The 23346-nt window shown below is 48.7% G+C and overlaps 1 protein-coding gene across 2 annotated transcripts in view; it reads right to left on the minus strand.

The window, feature by feature from the left end:
* ZG16 (zymogen granule protein 16) overlaps positions 1–23346 on the minus strand; it is a 71980-nt gene that overhangs the window by 3001 nt on the left and 45633 nt on the right. The window contains exons 1-3 of one of the 2 annotated variants that reach the window (XM_054454593.2): positions 1680–1730; positions 665–726; positions 349–481 (exon numbers count right to left, since the gene is read on the minus strand). In XM_054454593.2, the coding sequence (XP_054310568.1) occupies positions 349–481; positions 665–719 (188 nt within the window). In that variant the 5' untranslated portion in view covers positions 720–726; positions 1680–1730. Of the gene's footprint in view, positions 1–348; positions 482–664; positions 727–1679; positions 1731–23346 lie in introns of those variants that run through there. The other variant, XM_063654267.1, reaches the window with a different exon arrangement.

A 23346-nucleotide genomic window follows, 5' to 3' on the forward strand; every position in this document is an offset into this window, starting at 1 on the left:
CAACTCATTTTGCCAACAAAGAGACTCTGTCACCCAGGCTGGAGTGCAGTGGCACGATCTTGGCTCACTGTAGCCTCAACATCCTGGGCTCAGGCAATCCTCCCGCCTCTCCCTCCTGAGTAGTTGAGGCTACAGGTACTCACCACCATGCCTGGCTAATTTTTTTGTTTTTCTTTGGTAGAGATGGGGTCTTGGTACCTGGAGCATGGTTTAAATTCCTGGCGTCCCTGGCATCTTGCCCAGGCTGAGCTAGAACTCCTGGCCTCAAGCGATCTGCCTCTGCCTCCCAAAGCATTGTAATGACAGATGTGAGCCACCGTGCCCAGCCAGGAATTCAAAGAATCTTACCCTACGATGTAGTATTTGTTGACTCGGACCCGGAGGGCGGTGATGGGGCCGTCCAACTGGTTGCCAGAATGAGAGAATCGCTTTCCACCACCACCTCCATACTCTCCACTGTAGGAGGAAGACCTGGCCTGAACTGGAGGGGCAAGCAGGAGTTGGAGGGAGAAATCTTCCAGGAGTTCAGTTTCTCTGCACCACCCCTGTTCCTCCCACAACTCAGCTCCCCACCCCAAGCCAGCCTCCAAAAGCCTTGGCCAACAGCAGTGCCCAAGGCTGCCTTCCCAAGTCCCCATTACCAGGCTCCTGGTATCTCACTTACTGGCATTGGCAGAGACTGAGGCACAGAGAAGGGCTAGGAGAGCGACTGTCAACATTCTGGGGCTGGAGTGGGAAGAAAAGAGCAAATGAAGATTCACCTTCTTCCTTGTTGACTTGATTGAGCCAGGTACTCCTGACCTGCAGCTCAGACCAAGGCTTCTTCGTCCTTCAACTTAGACCTAGCAGACCCAGTCTTGAGCTTAGAAAGGACTGTCCATAGCCTGTAGTCCTGTTCCTCCCTGATGCTACCTTCTATGTCCCTGACCCCTCCAGCTCTCCCTGGTCTGGCTGTAGCCAAGCCCTCCTCTTTTTCTCTCAAGCCTGAAGATGAACCCTAACTATCTGGATTAAGCCTTATTCCATCCTGGCACAAAGCAGAAAAGTTTTCTGAAATCAGCCAAGCCCAGGTACATTTGGGTTGGTATGGCCATAGCCAGGAAACGAGTTTTCTAAGGAGGGAGTAGAGGACCTCTCCCAAGCGAAGAGATGGCTGAGTTTACCGAGCCCAGAGGCTGAGCAAAGAAAGCCTCACCATCCGTGATGAATTGGCCTGGCTTATGGGGCACCTGGAGCATGGTTTAAATCCCTGGCATCCACCTGGTCTCAAGGAAAGAAGCATTTTAGAGATGCCGCCATGTCTCCTGGGGAGCAAAGTTGGTGACAGAAGGGACTGTGCCAGCACCAGTATCCAAGCAGTGCTGGTGGAACTAGGACAGACAGAGAAGTTGCAGAAGGAGTCGGGACCAGCTCAAGATATTAGACCCCAGGTGCCTGGTCTATGTGTCACTATTCTTTTCTCCACTAACACACATCTGGCCATTTCCATTCTCCTGAACATCCCAGATGTCCCCAGTCCTTCAGCAGAGACCTAGACAGCTTTGCACCTAAGATTAGTGCAGACCCAGAAGCCCCAATTAACTCAAGTCTTTCCTGCCATTCCTTCCAGGCATCCTCTTCGCCAGCTCAGATTTGAATTCCCCCCCAACTCAGATTCAGGCATCTCTGTCACCCCTCACCTGACAGTTTCAGATGCAAAGCAGCCCCCTGGAATCTTCCAGATGTTTTATACCAGGTCCAAGCCCTCCCCCTGCCCTTTATTGTGTGAACCTCACCTCCTGAGCAAACATGAGCAACCTCTTTGGATCAGGTGTCAGGCAGGGTCTGGAACACCTTATCCTGCCTCTCCCCCATAGTCAACAGATACTACAGCATAGAGTAAGATTCTCTGAGTTCCTGGCTGGGCTTGGTGACTCACACTTGTCATTACAATGCTTTGGGAGGCAGAGGCAGATCGCTTGAGGCCAGGAGTTCTAGCTCAGCCTGGGCAAGAGTGTGAGACCCCATCTCTACCAAAACAAAAAACAAAAACAAAAATTAGCCAGGCATGGTGACGAGCACTTGTAGCCTCAACTAATCAGGAGGGAGGTGGGGAAGATCGCCTGAGCCCAGGACATTGAGGCTGCAGTGAGACAAGATCACGCCACTGCACTCCAGCCTGGGTGACAGGTGGCAAGGTGGAGTCCACTCTGGGCCAAGTGCCATATACCAGGAGGAACATAGTAAACTTAAGGTCACCACCAGCAGCTCTGGGTGGGCAAAGTAGCTTATCACCTCTAGCCTTGGTAGGTGCTCTCACCTGAAATCTGCCATCTGTCAGGACAAACAGAGCCCTTCCCAGGCATTCAAAATGTGGATTCTCCCAGAAAGGGAATATATTCCCGAAATCTTATACTTAGGAGTGCTGATTATTTGCCAGACATTTTTTTCTTTCCCTTTTCTAATATTATGAAAAATCCAACACATATAAAAGTTTAAAGAATTGTACAGTGGCTGGGCGTGGTGGCTCACGCCTGTAATCCAACATTTTGGGAAGCTGAGGCAGCTGGATCACCTGAGGTCAGGAGTTTGAGACCAGCTTGGCCAACATGGTGAAACCCCATCTGTACTAAAAATACAAAAAGTAGCTGGGTGTGATGGCAGGTGCCTGTGATCCCAGCTAGTCAGGAGGCTGAGGCAGGAGAATCACTTGAACCTGAGGGGCAGAGGTTGCAGCGAGCTGAGATCACTCCACTGCACTCTAGCCTGGGCGACAGAGTGAGACTCCATCTCAAAAAAAAAAAAAAAAAAAAAAGAATTGTATAGCGAGGCTGGGTGCAGTGGCTCATGCCTGTAATCCCAGCACTTTGAGAGGTCAAAGCAGGAGGACTGCGTAAGCTCAGGAGTTCAAGACCAACGTGGGCAACATAGGGAGATCTCATCTCTACAAAGAATAAAACAATTAGCCAGACATGGTGGTGCACACCAGTGATCCCAGCTAGTCAGGAGGCTGAGGCAGGAGGATCACTTGAGCCCAGGAGGTCAAAGTTGCAGTGAGCCATGACTGAAACATCAAGTCTCCAAAAAAGGAAAAAAAAAAAAAGAATTGTATAGTGAACACTCATATAACCACTGTATAGATTCTACTGTGGTTAATATTTTGCTGTAATTGCTTTTTTTTCTTTCTTCTTTTTGGAGACAGAGTCTTGCTCTATCCCCCAGGCTGGAGGGCAGTGGCACGATCTCGGCTTACTATAATCTCTGCCTCCCGGGTTCAAGCGATTCTCCTGCCTCAGCCTCCTGAGTAGCTGGGATTTCAGGCATGTGCCACCACGCCCAGCTAATTTTTGTAATTTTAGTAGAGACCACCACGCCCAGCTAATTTTTGGAATTTTAGTAGAGACAGGGTTTCGCCACGTTTGCCAGGATGGTCTGGATCTCTTGACCTCGTGATCCGCCTACCTGGGCCTCCCAAGGTGCTGGGATTACAGGCGTGAGCCACCGCGCCTGGCCTGCATTTTTTTTCTATCCACTCATCTATTTAGCCCCAATATGCCCAACACTTCCCAAACCATTTCTCTCTGAGAAGGATGACTGGGGCTGCAGGTGCACAGTGAACACGTGCCTATTGCCCCGCAGGAAACAGAGTCAGTCCAATGGGAAGTGCAAAGTTAAGGATCCGAAGGTCTACAGGTGTTCCTCTGGGGGTAATTCTGGGCTTTGGGCCCTCAAGTCTCCTGGGTACCATGGCTGAATCTTCCTGGGGCTGTAGGCCACCCAGGGCCATTGTTTCTTTCTTAGGTCTGTAACACCCCCAGGGGTGATGTCATAGATTTTTTTTTTCTCTGTATGCCCTTCACTTTCAGGACTGATTCCTCTCTGCCTAAAATCCCTAGGACTGACTCCAGGGACCTAGTGCCTGACCCCTCCTGGACTGGCCCTCTGACCTCTCTGAATCAGGAGGTCCAAGAAGAGGGGAAGGATGGAGGACTGGAAGGGCTGGAATAAGTGCTCTCAATTGTAAATGACTAGTCAGGCATTCAGAGCACCCCACCCCTCACAGGTTTACCATCTGGGGCCAAGGACTCATCCCAGATAGCAAAGGCAGTCCCGCCTGAGGATCTGGAAATGGGGGGAATCCAGGGTGGTGAGTTCTGGGAGTGAAACAGAACAGCAGCCAAAGATGCCACGTTCACTCCTCCCTTCCCCTCTCTTTTTCTCCAAGGTCAGTGTCAGCACATCCTGCTGCTATAACTTTCTCCTCATTCCAGCCATTTTGTTTTGTGTCTCTCTCCCTCTCTCTTTCCCGGTGACTCTCCTTCCCTTTATGTCTTCATCTTTCCCTGCTCTGGGGAGGATTTTTCTTTCTTTCTTTTTTTAGACGGAGTCTTGCTCTGTTGCCTGGCTGGAGTACATTGGCGTGATCTCGACTCACTGCAACCTCTGCCTCCAGGGTTCAAGCAATTCCCCTGCCTCAGCCTCCTGAGTAGCTGGGACTAAGTGCGCCACCACACCCAGATAATTTTTTCTATTTTACTAGAGATGGGGTTTCACCATGTTGGCCAGGATGGTCTCAATCTCCTGACCTTGTGATCTGCCTTCCTCAGCCTCCCAAAGTGCTAGGATTACAGGCGTGAGCCACCACACCCGGCCTTTTTTTTTCTTTTTTTTTGAGACAGAGTCTCGCTCTGTTGCCCAGGCTGGAGTGCAGTGGCCCGATCTCAGCTTACTGCAACCTCTGCCTCCAGGGTTCAAGCGATTCTCCTGCATCAGCCTCCCGAGTAGCTAAAATTACAGGCACCACCACCATGCCTGGCTAATTTTTGTATTTTTAGTAAAGATGGGGTTTCACCATGTTGGCCAGGCTGGTCTTGAAATGACCTCAGGTGATCCACCCACCTTGGCCTCCCAAAGTGCAGGAAGGACCCTCAGGACAGAGGCACCCACATTTGCCACAGCTCCACTCCATTGCACCCACCCTGCCTGTATGGAGATCCAGCATCTCCTCCATTGCCGGAGACTGCTCCTTGTTCCACTATAGCAAGTCCTCAGTCTCCAGAGTGCAAGAGATGCTTTCCTGTGGTGGGAGGGGTCTCAAGGCCCATTTTCTGTCCATCCCAGAAACAAGGAAAGCTGCCCTATCACTAATGCTGGCACCTCTAGGGTGCACTCTCATGTGGGGACTGAGGCAGAAGGAAGAACGTGAAGGCAGTGAGACACCAGGCCCCCATCTCTGCTTCTGCCTTATCAGATCCTGTTTGAGCCACTTTACATTTAACCCATGTGCCAGCTGTGGGCCTACCTGCCTGCCCCTTTTAAACTCTAGATGAAGTTGCCTTAAACCTCATCCCATTCCTGGGCCTGCACGCGTGAATGTCCAAAGCCCTTCCAGAGCTTTCTGCCACTCAACAGAAAGCAACTCAACACGTTTTTTTGTTTGTTTTTTAGTTTTTTTTTTCAAGATGGGGTCTTGCTCTGCTGCCCTTTCTTGGCTCACTGCAACTTCCACCTCCCAGGTTCAGGCGATTCTCCTGCCTTAGCCTCCCAAGTAGCTGGGATTACAGGCATCCACCACCACGCCTTGCTAATTTTTGTATTTTTACAAAATTAGCACATAGAGACGGGGTTTCACCATGTTGGCCAGACTTGTTTCTAACTCCTGACCTCTTGATTCACCCTCAGCCTCCCAAAGTGCTAGGATTACAGGCGTGAGCCACTGTGCCCGGCTCAACACGTTTATCAAGCATCTCTACATTGGAGGCACCATTCTAGATGCTGAAGAGACAGCAATGAGGAAAAGAGTCAACAGCCGACCTCAAGGAGCTGTAGGGCCAAGGGAAAGCTTCCTCTCTGCTCTCTAGCCCTATGAAGGCTCCCCGAAAAGGAACTGACAATTGGCAAATTAATAGGAGAAAAAAGTGTACGAAATTTATGTCACATGTACAAGCACAAGGAAACCACAGGAGAACGATGACCTAATAACCCAACGTGGTCCAGATGCTTATGTAACCGCCTTCTTCACAGGGGAGGGGAAATGGGGGTGCAGCAATGTTGAGAGGTAGTATGTGATTTTGTGGGGAAATGAATGGGGCCAGGCGCAGTGGCTCACACCTGTAATCCCAGCACTTTGGGAGCCCGAGGCGGATGGATCACTTGAGGTCAGGAGTTCCAGATCAGCCTGACCAACATGGTGAAACCCCGTCTCTACTAAAAAATACAAAAATCAGCCAGGTGTTGTGGCACATGCATGTAATCCCAGCTACTTGGGAGGCTGAGGCAGGAGAATCGCTTGAACCAGGGAGGTGGAGGTTGCAGTGAGCAGAGATTGCACCATTGCACTCCAGCCTGGGCAACAAAAGCAGAACTCCGTCTCAAAAAAATAGCCGGGCGCAGTGGCTCACACCTGTAATCCCAACACTTTGGGAGGCCGAGGCGGGCGGATCATGAGGTCAGGAGATCAAGGCCATCCTGGCTAATGGTGAAACCCCATCTCTACTAAAAACACACACAAAAAAATTAGCCGGGCATGGTGGCGGCGGGTGCCTGTAATCCCAGCTACTCGGGAGGCTGAGGCAGGAGAATCGCTTGAACCCAGAAGGCAGAGGCTGCAGTGAGCAGAGATCGCACCATTGCAGTCCAGCCTGGGCCACAGAGCGAGACTCCGTCTCAAAAAAAAAAAATTAGCTGGGCATGGTGGTGCACACCTGCAGTCTCAGAATTTGGAGGACTGAGGTCGGAGGATTGCTTGAGCCCAGGAGTTTGAGGCTGCAGAGAGTTATGATCATGCCATTGCACTCCAGCCTGGGTGACAGAGTGAGACTCCGTCTCAAAATAAATAAATACATAAACAAAAAAATAAAAAGTATTTTAAAAGGAGAAATGAATGGACCCAAGAGATAGGAATTAACTTGTGAATGATTCTCTTTGGAATTTGAATAAGCCCGAGAGACCGACTATCTTGTGAAAAAGTCTGTCTATGTTTGGTCACATTCTTCAGTCTTATTTTCTGCCATAATGAGGTTATCTGCCATAGATAACGAGCTGGAAGTGTGATGAATTTGGAAATAATGAAGAGAGGAGGGTGGCTGGAGGGAAATGAGGGAAGCCGACCCGTGATGCCTGGGCAGCAGCCAGTGGGCAGAGGGTGCAGAGCCTGGGAGGTGTGGTCAGGAGTCTGGCTTTTTTTTTTTTTTGGAGATGGAGTCTCACTCTGTCACCAGGCTGGAGTGCAGTGGCACAATCTCAGCTCACTGCAACCTCTGACTCCCTGGTTCAAGCGATTCTCCTGCCACAGCCTCCCAAGTAGGTGAGATTACAGGCAGGCGCCCACCACGCACGGCTAATTTTTGTATTTTTAGTAGAGACGGGGTTTCGCCATGTTGGCAGGATGGTCTCGAACTCCTGACCTTGTGATCCGCCTGCCTCGGCCTCCCAAAGTGCTGGGATTACAGACATGAGCCACCGCGCCCGGCCTGGAGGAGTGTGGCTTCTTTTCTCACAGTGAGGGGAGCCATGAAAGGGTTTTGAACAGAGGGGTACATGCTCATATTTGCATTTTAGAAGGATCGCTCTCTCCTGATTTTGATAAAGTGGAGGAGGGACTTGGGCAGGGTAAGAGTAGAGACAGGCATGGCAGATGTGGTGTGACCTTCTCCCCTCCCCTCTATAATTCCCCTGAAAGCTCCTCCCTCTCTCAGGTGAAGCAGCTTTGCCCTCTTTTCAAAGTTTTGATGCAATTTCAGACCTATGGTGGGGATCTGCCTCTCCACCCCCATCCAGAAGGTTTCTGACACCTGTGGCTCATGCTTGTAATCCCAGCAATTTGGGAGGCCAAGGCAGGATGATAGCTTGAGGCCAGGAGTTTGAGACCAGCCTGGTCAACATAGCAAGACCCCCCCACCCGTCCCCACAAAAACTGAAAAACTAATTTAAAAAAATTATTTGAGGGCTGAGCACTGTGGCTCATACCTATGATCCCAGCACTTTGGGAGGCCAAGGCAGGCAGATCATTGACGTCAGAAGTTCGAGACCAGCGTGACCAACATGGTGAAACTTTGTCTCTACTAAAAATACAAAAATTATCCAGGCATGGTGGTGGACGCCTGTAATCTGCTGCACCTACTGGGAGGATGAGGCAGAAGAATGGCTTGAATCTGGGAGGCAGAGGCTGCAGTGAGCAGAGATCGCACCATTGCACTCCAGCCCGGGCCACAGAGCGAGACTCCGTCTCAAAAAAAAAAAAAAAAAAAATTAGCTGGGCATAGTGGTGCACACCTGCAGTCTCAGTACTTGGAGGACTGAGGTCGGAGGATTGCTTGAGCCCAGGAGTTTGAGGCTGCAGAGAGTTATGATCATGCCATTGCACTCCAGCCTGGGCAACAGAGTAAGACCGTGTCTCAAATAAATAAATAAATAAAAATAAAATAATAAAAATGTTTTGGCCGGTTGCGGTGGCTCACGCCTGTAATCCCACCACTTTGGGAGGCTGAGGCTGGCAGATCACCTGAGGTCAAGAGTTTGAAACCAGCCTGGCAAACATGGTGAAACCCTGTCTCTACTAAAAATACAAAAATTAGCCAGACATGGTGGCAGGCACCTATAATCCCAGCTACTTGGCTTGAACCCAGGAGGTGGAGTTTGCAGTGAGCTAAGATCGCGCCATTGTACTCCAGCCTGGGTGACAAGAGTGAAACTCCATCTCAAAAAAAAAAAAGAAAGTTTCAAAATATATTTCCAAACAGTGGGAGATCTGTTTCCTGTTAAGAAAAAGACATTATCTGCTTCCCATTTATACACTGGGCCTTAGTGTATGCTGTGCATGTTTTCATTTGGACGAAGGGTCTGACGGCATGAGCACTGCTTTTCTGTTCACTCTTAGTTGCTCCAATGAATAAAGTGTAATGGGCAGAAGTGACTCCACCAGGTTGCCAAGGGGAGTCCTGCTCTCCCCACACAGTGGCCTGCAGTTGCTAATCTTCAACTCTGCCCATGCACACTCCAGCTACCTAAAATGCTCTCCTCCTTCTGCCCACCTGGCAGCCTCCAGGCTATTCAGAGGGGACCACCACCACCCTACACCACCACCCACCCTACTCACAGGAAGGCCTCAGCTCTCTTCTCCTCCCAGCTCCTCCTCTTTAAATAGAATTCATCATTCCTTTCTTTGGCTTCTGTGTGTTTCCTACATTACTCTATTATGGTTCTAATTACCCTGCACTATAATTTATCTGTTTACATGTAAGCCTTCTCCACTAAACTGAGAGCTCATTCTAAGGCAGGGGCCGTGGCTCAGTCATCTCCAAATTCGCAGCATCTGGCATCACACCTGGTACAGAGTAAGCATCCACGGATGATTGTCCAATGAATACAGCACCTTGGGTCCAGGCTACAATGAGACTTCTACGAACCGTTCCTCCTTTGTCTTTCCTCACCTCTCTGTCTCTCTTCTTGCAGGGTTTGTATTGGGTTTTCTTTGCTTTCTTATTCACTTTTATTTATTTTTTTCTTTTTTGAGACAGGGTCTCACTCTGTACCTCAGGCTGGAGTGCAGTGCCACTATTACAGCTTACTGTAGCTTCGACCTCCTGGGCTCTATTGATCCTTCCACCTCAGCCTCCCAAGTATCTGGGACCACCTCCAGCAAATTTTTGCATTTTTACTTTTGTAGAGCTGAAGTCTCACTGTGTTGCTCAGGCTGGTCTTGAACTCCTGGGCTCAAGTGTTCCTCCCACGTCAGCCTCCCAAGTGCTGGGAATATGGATGTGAGCCACCTTGGTTGGGAAACCTCAGGGCAGCTTGGGTGGCCACAGTAGTATGAGAGAGGCCGGATTCAGGGTAGGTAAGGGTACGTTGTTAATCATTTTTAAAGCCAGAAACCTATAGCCATGTACCAAGCATTTGTGGACAGAATGTTATAAAGAGATGTTAAGTAAAGTTATGGGAGGCTGTTTTTCTGGCCTGAGCTCCTGAACTAGACCCCAAAAGACCAAACCAAAATGGAGTCACCCATGCTAAATGCTACATAATCAAACTGAAACTTTAAAGAAAGCAGAGAGACCCTAAAACAGACCAGGTTTTTCCTCCTGAAAACAAACTCCAGCATAATAAGAAACTCCCCTCTGCTCCAACCCATCCCAAAAAAGTAACCTGGAATAACGAGGTTTTTCCCTATTGCTCTATTTCTTTATTCCCACCTTACAAAACCCACTGCTCTGTTTCCCAGTGGGATTTTAGACCAAAAAAGTCCATTCATGATGGTGACAGAGTGACATCAATGCCTAAAGTTTTTATCAATCTCTCAAAATTGAAAGTTGGCCAAAAACAGATAATTGGTTTTCTTTGTTTTCTTTTGTGTTTTTGAGACTGAGCTTAGCTCTATCTCCCAAGCTGGAGTGCAGCAGCACAATCTCGGCTCACTGCAACCTCCACCTCCTGGGTTCAATCCATTCTCATGCCTCAGCCTCCCAAGTATCTGGGATTATAGGCGTCTGCCACAATACCCAGCTAAATTTTGTATTTTTAGTAGAGATGGGGTTTCATCATGTTGGCCAGGCTGGTCTCGAACTCCTGACCTCAGGTGATCTGCCTGCCTTGGCCTTCCAAAGTGCTGAGATTACAGGCATGAGCCACCGCGCATGGCCAAGAGAATTGTTAGGTTTAGCCTAAAGCTGCCTCCTTACATATTTTAATTTAGGCCTAAAGGTTTCTCCTCACCTAGTGGCCTAACTGGACATGTAAATAGACTATAACCTTCTCTTATACCAATCACAGAGTTTTGGCCAATCACAAGTGGCCAACTGTTCAAACCATGTTCAAATAAGGCAAGTGCCACACCTTAACCAATCTGGCTATTTCTGTACCTCATCTCCATTTTCCGTATGTCACTTTCCTTTTTCCGTCTGTAATTATTATCCAGCCATATGGCAGCCCCAGAGTTTCTCTGAACCTATGCTGGTTCAAGGAGCTGCCTGATTCGTGAATTGTTCTTTGCTCAATTAAACTGTCTTAAATTTAATTTGTCTTAAGTTTTTATTTTAACAGATACATGGGTTTAACACCTGGCTCTAGTCCTTACCTACCATGTAACCCACTGAGTTTTCTTAGTCTCACTCTATTGCCCAGGCTGGAGGGCAGTGGTGTGATCTTGGCTCACTGCAACCCCCGCCTCCCTGGTTCAAGCTATTCTTCTGCCTCAGCCTCCCGAGTAGCTGGGACTACAGGCAAGTGCCACCACATCTGGCTAGTTTTTGTATTTTTAGTAGAGACGAGGTTTCACCATATTGGCCAGGCTGGTCTCCAACTCCTAACCTCGTGATCCGCCTGCCTCGGCCTCCCAAAGTGCTGGGATTACAGGCATGAGCCACCGCGCCCGGCTTGGAGCTTCAGTTTTTTCATCTGTAAATTGGAGATAATAAGACCCACCAATTTTTTTCAACCCCCTGGTACAGGCCTGGCACGTGGTAGGTAGTGAGTGAAATGTTTATTCTCCCTTCAGCTTTTCACGAAAGACTGGTCTCTCTTTTCGGCCTCTTTCAGATAAAGATCTGGACAGCCTTTATCTTACTCATCTACCATTAGCTATATTTCATGGGTTATCTTAAGTAGATACTGGAGATCTTGTCAAATGCATCATAAGACTGGAAGAAGAATTTTGTGTACGTTGATTTGGACAACTGAAGATCCTGGTTTTCATTTTCTGTTTTTTGTTTGTTTGTTTGTTTTTATTGTGGTATAATTTACATGATAACTTTGTTTAACTTTGGAGTTTTTGCTTCACAATTTCCACATCTCCTACTGAATTGCTTTGCAACTGCAATGCTTTGGTTTTGACCTTTGTTTAATTTATCTCCCCTGTGTTCCCTTTATTAGTTTTCCTCCTCAGAAGAGTGATCACTGTCTAGAACATATGACAATGTGATATTCTAAGGCATCAACTTAAAATCCAGAGATCTGGCCGGGCACGGTGGCTCATGCCTGTAATCCCAGCACTTCGGGAGGCCAAGGCAGGCAGATCACTTGAGGTCAGGAATTTGAGACCAGCCTGCCAACATGGTGAAACCCTGTCTCTACCAAAAAGACATGTTGCGCATGGTGGTGGGCGCCTGTAATCCCAGCTACTCGGGAGGCTGAGGCAGGAGAATGGCTTGCACCTGGGAGGCGGAGGTTGCAGTGAGCTGAGATTTTGCCACTGCACTCTAGTCTGGGGGACAGAGTTGAGACTCCATCTCAGGAAAAACAAACAAACAAACAAACACGGAGATCTACAAATTTGGAGAGGAGACATCATTTCTTATCAGGGGTTGTGGTGGTAGGGTGGCCATCTTGACAGGCTAGGAAGTGTAGCCTCTGGCATAGATCATTTTGAGGGAGAGAAAGATGAGACAGGAATTTATGCTGAATGGGTTGACAAGGTGTACGTATTCAACGGGTTATAAGAGGACCTATGAATATTCATGAAGGGCCAGCATACTCATAGCCTGGTGGAGTGGATAAAAGCCACTGCTAAGTGTGTTGGCCAGGTACAGTGGCTCACGCCTGTAATCCTAGCATTTTAGGAGGCTGAGGTGGGTGGATCACTTGAGCTTAGGAGTTCAAGACCAGCCTGGGCAACATGGTGAAATCCCATCTCAACAAGAAACAGAAAAATTAGCTGAGCATGGTGGTGAGCCCCTGTAGTCCCAGCCACTTAGGAGGCTGAGGTGGGAAGATCGCTTGAGCCTGGGAGGTTGAGGCTGCAGTGAGCTGTGATTGCACCACTGTACTCCAGCCTGGGTGACAATGTGAGACCGTCTCCAAAAAAAAAAAAAAAAACCATGTATTTACCCTCAGAAGGGAACTGCCCAACTTCCCCTATAAACGCCAATTGGAGCACCCCTGATGAAGCAGCTGATATGCTTTGTATATAAGTCATGTGCAACTGGCTTTGTGGTGACAGGAATATTCACCCACTGAATATGCCCATTACACAGGTTATGGTCAATGCTGTGGTCATAAGAGGGCCCCTTCTCTATGGGCACCCCATGTTACTCCTGCAGAATCTACCAGTTCCTGAAGCCTTATCTTACAGATGCTGATAAAAACATCAGGTTAGGGCCAGGCGTGGTGGCTCACACTTGTAATCCCAGCACTTTGGGAGGCCGAGGAGGGCGAATCACCTGAGGTCAGGAGTTGAAGACTAGCCTGACCAACATAATGAAACCCCTTCTCTACTAAAAATACAAAAATTAGTCGGGCATGGTGGCAGGAGCCTATAATCCCAGCTACTCGGGAGGCTGAGGCAGGGAGAATTGCTTGAACCTGGGAGGCGGAGGTTGCTATGAGCCGCTACTGTACCACTGCGCTCCAGCCTGGACAATAGAGCAAGACTCCGCTCAAAAAAAAAAAAAAAAAAAAAAAGACAAGACATATTAAAATGTGCTTAGCCAATTGTCAGGGACATAGAAGACTCAGAATCTAATATGGCCGGGACAGGCCGGGCGCGGTGGCTCATGCCTGTAATCCCAGCAGTTTGGGAGGCCAAGGTGGGTGGATCACCAGAGGTCAGGAGTTTGAGACCAGCCTGGCCAACAGGGTGAAACCCCATCTGTACTAAAAATACAAAAATTAGCCAGGTGAGGTGATGCGTGCCTGTAATTCCAGCTACTCAGGAGGCTGAGGCAAGAGAATCACGTGAACCCGGGAAGTGGAGGTTGCAGTGAGCCAAGATCACGCCACTGCACTCCAGCCTGAGCTACCGAGTGAGACTCTGTGTCAATAAAAAAAGAACAAAAAAACAAAATAAACAATTACGTCCAGGGCAGTAGCACAGGACTGGAGATGTTTGGACAGAGGAGAAAGATCAGCAGTGGGTACACAATGAACACATCTTCCTTTGCTTCAGGAGAAAAGGATCAGGACAGCTGGGGCTGCAGGCCCTGGAGGGCTCACTACCCTGGGGACAGGACAAAAGGGAGGCAGTTGTATAAATCCAAGGTAGAAGATTTATGGGTAGGGTGTGGCCGACAGACCAGGCTGGCAAAAGCGGTCAATAAAGTCAACATCACAGAGGAAGCCAAGTAAGGTCAGGGCAGGTGAGTCCAAATGGACTCCAGGGTGCAGGATCCAGTGCTGTCAGGTGGGCTGGCAGGTGCAGCGGGAGAAAAGAGAGGCTTGGTGCCCAGGGAACCTGATGGCCAAGGCAGAGCAAGCCTGGATGGTGACCAGGTTTCAAGTGGGTCCCCGAAGTGGAGGGGCAGGTCCCTTTGTGGTCTTTCAGAGATGACAAGCAATGCTGGGTCAAGGTGAGAGGAAACAAAGCATTGCGTACCCACTTTATGAAGTGGTTTATCTAAACTAGTATTATCCAGGCCGGGTGCAGTGGCTCACACCTGTAATCCCAACACTTTGGGAGGCCAAGGCAGGTGGATCACTTGAGGTCAGGAGTTCGAGACCAGCCTGGCCAACATGATGAAACCCCATCTCTACTAAAAATACAAAAGTTAGCCGGGCATGGTAGCACACGCCTGTTATTCCAGCTACTTGGGAGGCTGAGGTAGGAGAATTGCTTGAACCCGGGAGGCGGAGTTTGTAGTGAGCCGAGATTGCGCTACTGCACTCCAGCCTGGGCAACAAAGGGAGACTCTGTCTCAAAAATAAATAAATTAATTTAATTAAATAAAAATAAATAAATAAACTATTATCCCCCTGACAGCCATTCATGCTGGGAATTAGTGAAAAATAGAAATTCAGACCCAAATTAAATAGTTGCTAAGAGTCTCACAGCTATTAAACAGAGAAGCTCAGATTTAATCTTAGGGCTAACTGGCTGCAAAACCCAGCTTGTTTCACCCCAGAATTCCTTCAGAAAGGTGGCATTTGGGACCTTTCTAACTCATTCCCATTGTTTTTCTCACCTCTCAAGTTTGGAATCTTGACAGCCAAGGACAGGAGAGACCTGGCCAGTCTGGGCCAGTGACGGAACTCTCCTGAGCTCAGCTCTGACTTTGTTCTGTGCTGACAGCAAGAAGCCCCTGAGTAAGGCTGGAACTCTTAGCTGTGTTAGGACCCCCTGCAGAGGGGCAAGGGTGATGGGAAGAACAACAGGAAGCCCTGGACCCTCTTCTTGAAGATTTAAATGTCTCATGGGGCCAAGCGTGGTGGCTCACATCTGTAATCCCAGCACTTTGGGAGGCTGAGGTGGGAGGATCACTTGAGCCCAGGAGGTTGAGGCTGCAGTGAGTTGAGATCATGCCACTGTACTCTGGTCTGGGTGACAGAGCAAGACCTTGTCCCTAAAAAATAAAACAAAAAGGAGGTCTACTGTGGTGGCTCATACCTGTAATCCCAGCACTTTGGGTGGCTGAGGTGGAAGGATCACTTGAGCCTAGGAGGTTGAGGCTGCAGTGAGCCGAGATCGTACCACTGCACTCTGGTTTGGGTAGCAGAGCAAGACCTTGTCCCTAAAAAATGAAAACAAAAAAAGGTCTAGTTTGGTGGCTTAAGCCTGTAATCCCAGCACTTTGGGAGGCTGAGGCAGGATGATTGCTTGAGCCCAGGAGTTTGAGACCAGCCTGGGCAACATAGGGAGATCGTGTGTCTAAAAAAAAATTTTTTCTTTTAATTTAGAAAAAGAAAGAAAGCAAAAAATGACCCAGAATTCTGGTCACATAGGAGGAGGTGTTTTGGCTTCAGCGGCATGAGTGGCATGAGTGTGGCAGGAAGAGAACCAGACACGGTCTCCTGGAGGACCTGCATCACCTGTGTTGGTGCTTTTCCTTTTTCCTTTTTTTTTAGAGAGAGGGAGTCTTGCTCTGTCACCCAGGCTGAAGTGCAGTGACGTGATCTTGGCTCACTGCAACCTCCATCTCCCAGGTTCAAGCGATTCTTCTGCCTCAGCCTCCTGAGTAGCTGGGATTACAGGTGCCCACCACCACGCCCGGCTAATTTTTGTATTTTTAGTAGAGACAGTTTTGCCATGTTGGCCAGGCTGATGTCAAACTCCTGACCTCAGGTGATCCGCGTGCCTCCACCTCCCAAAGTGCTGGGATGAGCCACTGCGCGAGCCACTGCGCCCAGCCTGCTGGTGCTTTTCTTGCAGGAGGCTGGTGGCCTCCAGGCTTTTCCCAGTAGCCTGATTTGTGGTAGTGTTTAACAGTGTGGACGAGGGAGGTGTGAAAGTTATCACTGCTGTAGAAGTGTGAGTTCCGTGGAGAAAGTAAGAAGTGGATGAACTTAGCAGTTGTAAATTGGGCCACCCACAGTTCCTCAAAAAGTTAAACATAGATTTACCATATGACCCAGCATTCTACTCCTGGGTATATACCCAAGATAAACTGAAAATATATGTCCACACAAAAACTGGGACATCAATTTTCATAGCAGCATTACTTGTAACAGCGAAAAAGTGGAAACAACCCACATATCCATCAACTAATGAATAAACAAAATGCTGTCTATCCATGCCATGGACAAGGAGCCGTGCAGTGGCATGGGTGAGCCATGAAGCATCAGGCCACCAGAACCTAGCCAAGCACAAAGGATTACAGGGCAGGATTCCACTCATGTGAAACGTCTAGAATAGATACAGCCACAGGGACAGAAAGCAGATGGGGAATTGCCAGGGGCAGGGGGTAGGAGATCCTGATGTTGCTGATTCCTTTTTTTGTGTATGTGTGTGTGACACAGAGTTTCACTCTTGCCGCCCAGGCCAGAGTGCAATGGTGCCATCTCGGCTCACTGCAACCTCTGTTTCCCACATTCAAGCGATTCTCCTGCCTTAGCCTCCCAAATGGCTGGGATTACAGGCGCCCGCTACCACGTCCGGCTAATTTTTTTGTATTTTTAATAGAGACGGGGTTTCATCATATTGGCCAGGCTGGTTTCGAACTTCTGACCTCAGGTAATCCACCCGGCCTCCCAAAGTGTTGGGATTACAGGCATGAGCCAGCGTGCCTGGCCTTGATGTTGCTGATTCTAAGACCACACTCTGGATAGTGCCAAGGTCCTACCCATCAACAATGTCCAACAGAACTTTCTGGAATAAATGCAGGCAGGCAAGCAAGCCCTAAAACTGGGGCTTAGCCCAAGAGGGTCCTTGGCTTTGCCCAGAAAAGAATTCAGGGGTGAAATCTTCAGCAATCTTTTTTTTAGACGGAGTTTCGCTCTGTTGCCCAGGCTGGAGTGCAGCGGCGCGATCTTGGCTCACTGCAAGCTCTGGCTCCCGGGTTCACGCCATTCTCCTGCCTCAGCCTCCCAAGTAGCTGGGACTACAGGTGCCCGCCACCACGCCCGGCTAATTTTTTTTTTTGTATTTTTAGTAGAGACGGGGTTTCACCATGTTAGCCAGGATGGTCTCAATCCGCTGACCTCGTGGTCCGCCAGCCTCGGCCTCCCAAAGTGCTGGGATTACAGGCATGAGCCACCGTGCCTGGCCAATCTTCAGCAATCTTTTATCGAACTGGAGCTGCTCCTTGCTGAGCAAGGCTAACTCATAAGCAGGGTGCCAGAACCAGGCTTGTGGGTTGGTGGCAACTGTATTTATATCCACTTTCAATCGCATGCAAATTAAGGGGTGGGTTAATGCAAATCAAGAGGCAAGTTATTCAGAACTTTCTAGGAAAGGGGTGGTAATTTCTGGGTCATTGTATGGAAACGGCAATAGTCTCTGGGTCACTGCCATGGCATTTGTAAGCTGTCATGGCACTGGTGAGAGTGTCTTACGCTAATGAGCAATGAGGGCAGCTAGGGATGGCTTTTTTGGCCATCTGCTGGCCTGCCGGTTTTTTCACTTTATCCTTTTGGGACCCGGAAACAGCTGCCAGTTTCCTGGTTTCTTTTTGCTCTTTTTTTTTTTTTTTTTTTTTTAATTTTTGAGACAGAGTCTGGCTCTGTCCGCTGGCCTGGAGTGCGGTGGCGCTATCTCAGCTCACTGCAACCTCCGCCTCCCGGGTTCAAGCGATTCTCCTACCTCAGTCTACAGAGCAGCTGGGATTGCAGGCCAGCACCACCACATTCGGGTAATTTTTGTATTTTTATTAGAGACAGGGGTTTCACCATGTTGGCCAGGCTGGTCTTGAACTCCTGACCTCAAGTGATCCTCCCGACTTGGCCTCCCAAAGTGCTGGGATTACAGACATGAGCCACCATGCCCAGCCTCTTTTTTTTTTTTTTTTTTTTTTAATGAGACGGAGTTTCTCTTTCACCCAGGCTGGAGTTCAGTGGTGCAATCTTGGTTTACTGCAATCTCCGCCCCCCGGGTTCAAGCAGTTCTCCTGCCTCAGCCTCCCGAGTAGCTGGGATTATAGGCACCCACCACCACACCTGCCTAATTATTTTTGTATTTTTAGTAGAAACGGGGTTTGGCCATGATGGCCAGGCTGGTCTCAAACTCCTGACCTCAGATCCACCTGCCTCAGCCTCCCAAAGTGCTAGAATTACAGGTGTGAGCCACTGCACCTGGCCTCTTGTGGAATTTCTCAGCCAATTCCATGCCCTTGCTGCTGCTGCACTCCCCCTCCTCCTCCCCAGTCCAGGCCCTCATCCATGTAAGAATCTGGCAGAGCCGGGTCAGGAGAGCCTAGGGATGAAATATGACCAGCCCCCACAGGCCACTCACTCCGCAGGGCCACCCTCACCCTCACACACCTGGTGAGAACCCTTGAAGTTGAGTGCTCCAATTACCAATTTCTATGCCATAAACCACCCCCAAACTTAATGACCTCAGATAGCAATACTTCTCTTTCTCACAATTTGCACTGGGCAGGGCTCCGTGGGGACAGCTCATCCCTACTCTATCTGGCACCAGCTGAGTGGCCTGAAGGCTGAGGCTGGAATCATCTGAAGACTGGCTCTTTTACATGTTATAGTTGATGCTGGCTGTCACTTGGGACCCTAGCCAGGACTTTAACCAGGGCACCTGCATGTGTGTTGGGCTTGATGGCAGCTGGGTTCCAAAGGTGAGTACAGGGAGGAGTGGGAAAAGGGTGGGGATAGAGAGAAAGAGAAAGAAAGAGAGAGACAGAGGAAAGAGAGCTTCCCTTTTATATTTTCAACCTAGCCTTGGAAGTCATAGTGTGACACTCCTGATGCATTCTACTTGTGAAGATTCAGTCACTAAGGCCAGCCCATATTCAAGAGGAGGGGAATTAGACTTAATATTTTCAATAGGAGGAGTGTTAAAAATTTTGCAAACATGTTTTAAAACCACCATGTAGGCCAGGCGCAGTGGTTCACGCCTGTAATCCTAGCACTTTGGGGGGCCGAGGTGGGTGGCTCACCTGAGCTCAGGAGTTCAAGACCAGCCTGGCTAACACGGTGAAACCCCATCTCTACTAAAAATATAAAAACTAGTTGGGTGTGGTGTTAGGCGCCTGTAATCCCAGCTACTCGGGAGGCTGAGGCAGGAGAATTGCTTGAACCCACGAGATGGTGGTTTCAGTGAGCCGACACAGAGCCACTGCACTCCAGCCTCAGCAACAGAGTGAGACTCCATCTCAAAAACAAACAAACAAACAAAAACCCACCATATAGACTCAGGAACCAAGAGTGCCAAGGACACAACTCCAAGGAGCATAACTATTTTGTTTTTTTTTTTTGAGACAGGGTCTTGCTCTGTTGCCCAGGCTGGAGTACGCTGGTGCGATCATAGCTCCCTGCAGCCTCAAACTCCTGGGCTCAAGTGATCCTCCCACCTCAGCCTCCAAAGTAGCTGGGAATATAGGTGTGTGCCACCACATCTGGCTAATTTAAAACAATATTTTGGCTGGGCGCATTGGCTCACTCCTGTAATCTCAGCACTTTGGGAGGCCGAGGTAGGTGGATCATGAGGTCAAGACATCAGGACCATCCTGGACAACATGGTGAAACCCCATCTCTACTAAAAATACAAAAATTAGCTAGGCGTGGTGGGGGGGCCTATAATCCCAGCTACTTGGGAGGCTGAGGCAGGAGAATCACTTGAACCCAGGAGGCAGAGGTTGCAGTGAGCTGAGATCGCACCACTGTACTCCAGCCTGGGGACAGAGCGAGACTCCATCTCAAAAAAACAGACCAGGTGAGGTGGCTCACGCCTGTAATCCCAGCATTTTGGGAGGCCGAGGCAGGGGGATCATGAGGTCAAGAGTTCGAGACCAGCCTGGCCAACATGGTGAAACCCTGTCTCTACTACAAATACAAAAATTAGCTGGGCGTGGTGGCTCACACCTGCAATCCCAGCTACTCCGGAGGCCGAGGCAGGAGAATTGCTTAAACCCGGGAGGCAGAGGTTGCAGTGAGCTGAGATCATGCCACTGCACTCCAGCCTGGGCAAGCAAGACTCCATCTCGGGGAAAAAAAAAAAAAAAAAAAAAAAAAATATATATATATATATATATATATATATATAGTAGAGATAGGGTCTTGCTACATTGTCCAGGCTGGTCTTCAACTCCTGGGCTCAAGCAATCCTCCCATCTCAGCCTCCCGAGTAGGTGGGACTACAGGTACATGCCACCATGCCCAGCTAATATTCTTTCTCTGCCTTTCTTTCTTCCCTTCTTCCTTCCTTCCTTCCTTCCTTCCTTCCTTCCTTCCTCTCTCGCTCTCTCACTCTCTCTCTTTCTCCTTTTGGGGTCTCATGTTGTCACCCAGGCTGGAGTACAATGGCATGATTATAGCTCACTGTAGCCTCAAACTCCTGGGCTCAAGGGATCCTTCTAGCTCAGCCTCCTGAGTAGCTGAGACCATAGGTGCACATCACCACACTCAGGTAATTTAAAAAAAAAAATTTTTTTTTTTGTAAAGATGGGGTCTCACTATGTTGCCCAGGCTGGTCTCAAACGCCCGGCCTCAAGTGATCCTCCCACCTCAGCCGCCCAAAGTGCTGGGATTACAGGCGTGAGCCACTGTGCCTGGCATTGCTGTTAATCTTTGTTCCTTTACCTCCCTGAATACACACATTGTTTGCTATGGCATATGTATTCCCATTGCACTATTCCCAAATAAACATCATTTTCTTTTAAAGACCCTCTGTTATTAGGTAGATATACATGGTATATCTATATATAGAAATGGTACCTGAAAAGATCACTATTGGAAGGAATTGATGATTTTTTTTTTTTTTTTTTTTTTTGAGATGGAGTCTCGCTCTGTCACCCAGGCTGGAGTGCAGTGGTATGATCTCAGCTCTCTGCAACCTCCGTCTCCCAGGATCAAGCAATTCTCCTTCCTCAGCCTCCTAAGTAGCTGGCATTACAGGCGCCCGCCACCATGTCCAGCTAATTTTTGGATTTTTAGTAGAGACGGGGTTTCACCACATTGGCCAGGCTGGTCTCAAACTCCTAACCTCAGGTGATCTGCCTGCCTCGGCCTCCCAAGAATCAATGATTCTTAGAACTGGCATGCAGCACTCACTGAAGGCTGTGAACACTCTGCTTCCACAACAGGCCTGTTCTGCCCTGCTGAGTCTTCTCTCAGGCTGAGCCTCCATCCTTTTTTTTTTTTTTTTTGACAGAGTTTCGCTCTTGTTGCCCAGGCTGGAGTGCAATGACACAATCTCGGCTCACTGCAACCTCTGCCTCCCAGGTTCAAGCGATTCTCCTACCTCAGCCTCCCAAGAAGCTGGGATTACAGGCATGTGCCACCACACCAGGCTAATTTTTTGTATTTAGTAGAGATGGGGTTTCACCATGTTGGTCAGGCTGATTTCGAACTCCTGACCTCAAGTGATCCACCCGCCTTGGCCTCCCAAAGTGCTGGGAACACGAAACCCGGCCGCCTCCCTCTTTTTGATAGAAGCTCACAACTTTATTTGGGATCTGATTTGGATAAGGCTGCCTTAATAAAAGAATATACATCCCTCCTGGGATGATAAAAGATTGTTGTTTTTTTTTGAGACAGAGTATCGCTCTGTTGCCCAGGCCCAAATGCAGTGGTGTGATCGCAGCTCACTGCAGCCTTAAACTCCTGGGCTCAAGTGATCCTTCTGCCTCAGCCTACCATGTAGCTGGGACTACAGGTGTATGCCACCACATTCAGACAATACTTTTTATTATTTTTGTAGAGATGGGGTCTTGCTATGTTGCCCAGGCTGGTTTTGAACTCATGAGCTGAAACAATTATCCTGCCTTGGCCTCCCAAAGTGTTGGGATTATAGGCGTAAGCCATGCCACCCAACTGATAAATGACTTTCTGTCTTTTCTGATAAATCCTTTCTGATGTAAAGACAAGTGTCCTTTGGGTTGAGTATTCTGATTTATACAGAATTTACAGTATGGGCTGGGCGTGGTGGCTCATGCCTGTAATCCCAGCACTTTGGGAGGCCAAGGCAGGTGGATCACCTGAGGCCGAGAGTTCAAGACCAGCCTGGCCAACATGGGGAAACCCTGTCTCTACTAAAAATTACAAAAATTAGCTGGACCTGATAGTGGGCACCTGTAGTCCCAGCTACTTGGGAAGCTGAGGCAGGAGAATTGCTTGAACCTGGGAGGTGGAGGTTGCAGTGAGCCAAGATCATGCCACTGCACTCCAGCCTGGGTGACAGAACAAGACTCCCTCTCAAAAAAAAAATGTACATTCTGTTTGTGTGGGATGTCTTCTAGTAAATTTATTTTTGCTTTGGTCTGCGTGCCCAGTTTGGATTAAGATTTTTGTGAACACTCTCATCTTGGTTTCTTTGGATTTGGTTTGACTCTTTTCTCTTGCTTATTTCTAAAAATCTCCCAAGAGCAAAAATAAACATTCCAACCAGTGGGTGCAGGATGGCTAACATAAGCCACTAGGGTGGTTCCTGCTGTCTAAAACACCAGACTAAACTCCTAATATCCCATAAATTACAGCATTTATAGGGTTTTTGCTCTCAAGTGATGAATAAGAAATGGAATGGGGACGGCGTGGTGGCTCACACCTGTGATCCCAGCCCTTTGGGAGGCGGAGGCAGGTGGATCATATGAGGCCAGGAGTTCGAAACCAGCCTGGCCAACATGGTGAAACCCGATCTCTACTAAAAAATACCAAAAAAAAAAAAAAAGAAAATTTAGCTGGGCATTGTGGCGGGCACCTGTAATCCCAACTACTCGGGATGCTGAGGTAGAAGAATCACTTGAACCCTGGAGGCGGAGGTTGCAGTGGGCTGAGATTGCACCACTGCACTCCAGCCTGGGTGACAGAGCAAGACACTGTCTCAAAAAAAAAAAAAAAGATAAAGAAATGGAATGGGATTCTCAAACATGAAGGCGTACCAGGATTTCTGGTTTTCGTTGTTGTTGTTTTGTTTTTTTTTTTTGAGACAGAGTTTCACTCTTGTTGCCCAGGCTGGAGTGTAATAGTGCTACCTTGGCTCACCACAACCTCCGCCTCCCAGGTTCAAGTGATTCTCCTGCCTCAGCCTCCAGAGTAGCTGGGATAACAGGCATG

The sequence above is a fragment of the Pongo pygmaeus genome, chromosome 18 (assembly GCF_028885625.2).
Source record: "Pongo pygmaeus isolate AG05252 chromosome 18, NHGRI_mPonPyg2-v2.0_pri, whole genome shotgun sequence".
Classification (NCBI taxonomy): Eukaryota; Metazoa; Chordata; class Mammalia; order Primates; family Hominidae; genus Pongo; species Pongo pygmaeus.